This window comes from Pangasianodon hypophthalmus, chromosome 6 (genome assembly GCF_027358585.1).
Source record: "Pangasianodon hypophthalmus isolate fPanHyp1 chromosome 6, fPanHyp1.pri, whole genome shotgun sequence".
NCBI classification, from domain to species: Eukaryota; Metazoa; Chordata; class Actinopteri; order Siluriformes; family Pangasiidae; genus Pangasianodon; species Pangasianodon hypophthalmus.
In genome coordinates, this window is record NC_069715.1 from 31130965 (window position 1) to 31136964 (window position 6000).

General features: G+C 36.3%; 1 protein-coding gene across 2 annotated transcripts in view; it reads right to left on the reverse strand.

The window, feature by feature from the left end:
- LOC113524886 (rho GTPase-activating protein 42) overlaps positions 1-6000 on the reverse strand; it is an 83296-nt gene that overhangs the window by 57608 nt on the left and 19688 nt on the right. For both annotated transcript variants that reach the window (XM_034304999.2, XM_034304998.2), the window contains exon 3: positions 4955-5016. In XM_034304999.2, the coding sequence (XP_034160890.1) occupies positions 4955-5016 (62 nt within the window). The remainder of the gene's footprint in view (positions 1-4954; positions 5017-6000) is intronic.

Consider the following 6000-nt stretch of genomic DNA (forward strand, 5'->3'; position numbering starts at 1 on the left):
TTTAAAGAGCGATTGACAGACTTTAGAGGTAAAAGTCGGAAAAGAGTTACTTAAGAAGTCGGTAAAAGAAAAACCTCCACAGGAGAGGCAATGAAAAGAATCGTTTTATTTCATGTGCATGATTTAGTTTAACAGAGCCATGAGACACTATACTGAAATCTTAATGCGTCCATGTATTTTAATTTGTTCATAATCTCAATTTTTGTATTTGGAGTTAATAATAAATCTGATCCTATGTTTGGGTCATTTTGTGCTCTTCCTGCTGCCCACGAGCACCTAACCTCCTCATTAGTCCTAATTAATGCACACATCTGAGCAAATACTGCAGCTGTAACACATCTCAACAAAAAATCAAATAAACTCAGATGAGCCAAATGAACCAGAACATGAGCATCATTTATTAGTCCACCTGACTGAACGCGTTCTCTGAAAATTCAGACCTGTTTTGCTTGAACGTAATTATTATTTCAGTAGTAATGGACTGCATGTGATCATCTAGCCCTAGTGCTCGGATTCTCATAAGGGTTAGGGTGTGTTTTTATATGTTCATCAATGCACACGTTTAGTATTGTATTTATTAATAAATGAAAAAAATGTATGTAAATGTAAAAATTGTAAATTAATTGTGAGAAATGTGTAGAGAAATACGCTGCAAACTAAACAAATATAACTAGTGAAAGTATTTAGCTAGCTGCTGTTAAAGAGCAGTAGTGTTTAATTACTTACAATATTTTATATAATACTGATTTTTTAGAGACTTGGGAAAAGTGAAGCATTTTGAACAGAAACGTGGAAATGCAGACAGAATCTCTGAAGGACCTGAAAAGAATTTGGAAAATTTATCTTCCACGTCTGCCCTTAAGCCCTCCTCACATTCCCGTCGTTAACTATTTACGACAGGAGCGTTTTCACGGCAGCGCCAAGCGTTTTGAAAGTTCAAGCCCTCCTTTTCTTTTTATTATTATTACTGAGCTCAGGCTCTGGTTCTGAGGCGTGTGATTATTTCTACCGCTGTTTTTCTATCCGATTTAAAAAAAGCCCAGTTTTGGTGTGACTGTGATTAAGCTTTTATATTAAATTAGATTTACATTTTATATTTAGTTTTATTTTTTATACATTTTATTGTTTTGGCTGAAATAATCACATACACAGGAAAGTTAAATGGCTCATGTGGTTTATAGACTACACATAAACATACATTTATTACTGAATAAAATAACACACTAATATATTTACGGTTTAAATAACACAAACCTGACATCACTATCAACATTACTTTTGTTTGATATCAACAACTGTGTAAGATTTTATCCTAGTTTATAATGTTATTATAAAATATTAAATATGTCTAAATATGTACAGATAAACTTTAGCTAGAAAAATGTCTTTGTTTGGAAAAATGTTCAAGACGATAAATATACAAAGAATCTAAAATAAATTGGAAATGTGATTTTAAAACAGGAGAGAAATAAAATCTCAAAATAAATTGCTAAAAAGCTTTAAGTTCACTTTATTATTTAAAATAGAGCAAAGCTTGTGAATGTGCGATGTAAAGTTTCATCTGCTGTCTGACTTTCTGCGTGTGAATGCTGGTGTAACGTTTAACCAGTTAATAACTCGCGGTTTACACTGTAATGTGTTTCCTTTAATCCTTCACTCGGAGATGTGATTACTGCTTTGCCAGAACGAGGCTTTCTGTGTGTATTATAATTTTATTAAATTCAGTGATTCTCGACGCTGTACGTGTTTCTCTCTGCAGCTCCATTCATCATCCTGGATATATTTAATTTCATTCAAAGTGTTTATTACTCAAAATGGATGACGTTTCTCAGCACAACACCGTATTAACACGTCGCTGAGGGAGTGTAAACTTTTGAGCAGCAGTGTTTAACTGTGTAAATGATGGAACAGTGATGTTTCTGTTCCGTTGGATTTAAACTGACCTCCATACAGCAGGACTTCATTACATCACAGCACTGCTGCTGAATCCTGCACTCTGATTGGTCAGAAGGTGTTGATTAGTTTTCTATAACAGCAGCTCTGACAGTAGCGCAGGTTTATATTAATGCACTCGCTCTGATACGTTACCGTTTCTATAGCAACAGCTCATTCACAGGGACGTGGACAGCGAACGCGCCACATAAACGGATTAAAAAAAAACATTTCGGAGACATTTGTTTATGTGACATGTATGGAAGGAGTCTCCAGTGTCAGCGCTTTGTAACAGTCAGAGGTAAAGCCGGAACTCGAAGTTTTCCGACGTCTTCAGGACAGAGGAGTTTACGCTGCTTTGCGGTTTCTCAGTAACATGCGTAACAAGCTGCGTTTTTTTATTAACTTACTAACTTCAACAGGGAGAAACATTTATGGAAGAGGAATTTACTTGTTTCCTAGACATTAAATATAATTATAAATGGATAAAAAGAACAATATTTGCTTCATTAACATATAAAAATTGCAACTGTGGTGATTGCTGTGGTGTAAGAGGAATAAAACACTCGGGGACGTGCTGTTACACGACTCTTCCATGAATAACTCTTCATATTAAACCATTTATATTTATATAAAATAATAAACAGTTTTAAGAGTTTTTTAATCCAATAAATGATTAAATACGGCTGAACATCTCAACACATTTACCTTCAATAAAAAAGGTCAGGCTCTATGAATATAGATTAATATGCAAATTAGAAAACACGCCCACATCCTCCTGCTCTCAGCAGTAAACTAATCCTCAACATTAGCTCACATTAGTCCCCATTTCCTCACTGATGTCTTTAACAGCAGCCCAAATCACCATCTGTCCTTCGCTAATATCAGCTACTTTATCTAGTTAATAATTTGCATATCGGACATGATTGATCCAAATCCAACAAACTTATAATTTAGTGACATCACAACATGAATGAGTGTTTCCTTTCTTAGTAATTTTATATTTTACATCAAAACACACACACACACACACACACACACACACACAGGGCAGATGGTGTTTATCAGTGTGTTTGTATCAGCAGGATGAGGTGCAGGAACGCCGGTGTGTTTATCTGATCACACTCACGCTGCTGTGTTGTGCTTTAAGAGCTGATAAAGTTCCTGTACATCAGCGTTTATCTCACTTTCCTCTTTATCACTGAGAAAAGCAGCGGCTGAGGCGAGTCTGACCCCAACAACGTCAAAGCTCAGAAAAACCCAAGCTGAAATTCAGCGTGAGTCTGAAATCCCCTTTAACAAACAAACAGTCCATAAACATTTAAAATAAATAAACTAGTAAACAGTGACGGACTTTCAGACGAATTATTACAGCGGAACGTATTTGTGGAACATTATTTAATATTTAAATCTGATTCATGTAGAAGTTTATATTGAATATAAACCCCAGTCTCCGCCCCAGTCTCCACCCCATCACGGCATTGGTTAATTACCCTAATGTGTTCACCTGTTCTGTGTCTCACCTTGATTAGTTTGGTTATTTCTCTCCTGTTGTTTCTGTTCCTCACTGCAAAGTATTATTGTGCATTTAGCAGCATCAGTCTTCTTTGTTTCACGTGTTACTTCCTGGTTTTGATCCTCGCCTGTTTTCACTGAATGTGATTAGTGTAATATCTGATTTTAACGCTGTCATAGTTACGGATATTGATAACGATTGTTGGAAATTCCCCAAAATAAAACACCATGCCAAGTTTACGCACTTTATATCCTGCCTTCAATCATCACACGTTACAGCTTCATTAAACAGCACTGACGCCAGAAACACTACCGCAATCTCTAAAAAAACTAAGAATTAAATAAAATAAATTAAATAATAAATCAGATGTAGGTTAGAGGTATGAGAGTTTTTTTTAATTCTGCAGTCTTGTGTAATTATGAAAAAGCAACTTCGATCAGTAATATGATTTTTTTCTTTCAGTATTTTGCTCGATTTCAAAAAACAGGCACCTCAACCTGCTCTTTCTTTCTTTCTTTCTTTCTTTCACAAAGCTGCTGTAGAGAAAACATGCAGAAAAATCAGAAATGTCAGACAGAAACGTTTCCTTACTACAGCGACGATCACTTCCAGTGCTGTACTTTAATGATGTCTGATTGAACTCAGCACAGAAGACTGTATAATATCAACACTGTGATATTTTGATTAAATCTGACAGATTTCATCACAGAAACAAGCTGAGTGGATCTCCATAACGTGAAGCTTTCGTCAAAGCTAAATAAAGTCGTCACGAAAATTGTAGATTTAAAAAAATCTTTAAATCTTGTTCTGTACTTTATTAAATATTGATATTCTGTATTAATAGCTAATAATTAAATATGATGTTCATCTCTAATAATCAACTGAAAGCTGATTAATGTGTTAATCATAATTTATTCACAATCAGTATCGGTAAAGTGTTTAATGAATCTGCTGTATTACATCATCAGCTCCATATTTATTTATTTGTTTATTTACATATTTAAATATTTTTTTTTAATTAATAAAAAGGGATGCACCGAAAATTACATGGTTTTCAACCAAGAGAGTAAAGATCCTAAAAAACGCTTGACCAAAAATAAAGCTCCTGTTTCTCCCAGAGACTGATTCACTACAGGTTTGATTCATCACAATGTCCACATTAATATTCTGATCAAATTTATGAGTTTAATATTTTATGTTAATAGTTGTGTTTGTCAGCTCAGTTTTATGGATTTATTACCTATTAAACTGAGTCACTTAATAAAAACATTTTCCCCATTATTCATATATGATCTCTATTAAGGATTAATTAAGCAGTTAATGTTTTTAATAACGTAGCACTTTTAGGCTTTAGGTTCAGAGAGCCCTGAATTTCAGTTTTATTTCACAGATCAGGAAAAACTCAATTCCTGCTGCACAGACAATAAAATAAATGATGTGTGGGTGTTTATATTTTATTACTGGTGCAGTGAGGAACAATATTAATTTATAAAAGTAAAGACTTACGAGGCGGCGTCTCTCCTCCTCCACTGTGTTCAGCAGCTGTGAGAATTCTTTAAAAGACTGAGCTGAAAGGAGAGAACATGAATTTATTAATCCATCCACATCATCTGGACGAAGATCAAACCCATAACACCATCTGCAATGATCAATAGGAATAACATTATGCTGATTTATTACTCAGGGTGCTTATACTAACGATCACACACACACACACACACACACACACACACACACACACACACACACTGAGGAACGGGAATGAATCGATGAGTTAAATCAATACGGCACGGCGTAAGCTTATTACACTTCTGTTTCCTGTACACAGAATAATAATATCATCAGATACAGCGGAGTAATACAGCAGTAATAATATTATTATAAACAGTAATAATATCATCAGCAGTAATATTTTTATCAGTAATAATATTTTTATCAGCAGGTAGAAAGACGTGCTGAAGGTGTTGAGTTTTGCGTCTCTGCGGATTTGTGCTTGATTTCGGACGTGAACACACTCCGAGCTTTGTGTGTTTTCATCTCACTGAGCTCCTGATCATCTACTGGAGTAACTCTCGCTCACTCACACTGGCACTAAACGGAGTGTGTGTGTGTGTGTGTGTGTGCGTCTGTGGGGTAATCGAGAGGAGGATGAGGCGTGACCCAGCACATGGCCGGGATGCGGAGGTGCTCACGGCCATCTCACTTCATTAGCGACAGAGATGGAGGAGGGACACAGAACCTCCCTCTGTCCCGTCCTTCATCATCCTGTGTCTGGACACTTAGCATAGCCGCGCTCGCTAAAGCCAGCCAATGTCATTACCAGGCCATGCATCATCTCCTGAACACACACACACACACACGCACACACACACACACACACACAGACACATGCACACTCTGGCCATTAATGCTTCATTTAGCAGGAACACACTCTCGAGCCCTGCTATCACTGCCAGGCCTCAATAGCACCAGCACTGTGTGTGTGTATGTGTGTGTGTGTGTGTGTGAGAGTGAGTGCGTGTGTGTGTTTGTGAGTGAGAGTGTGTGAGTGT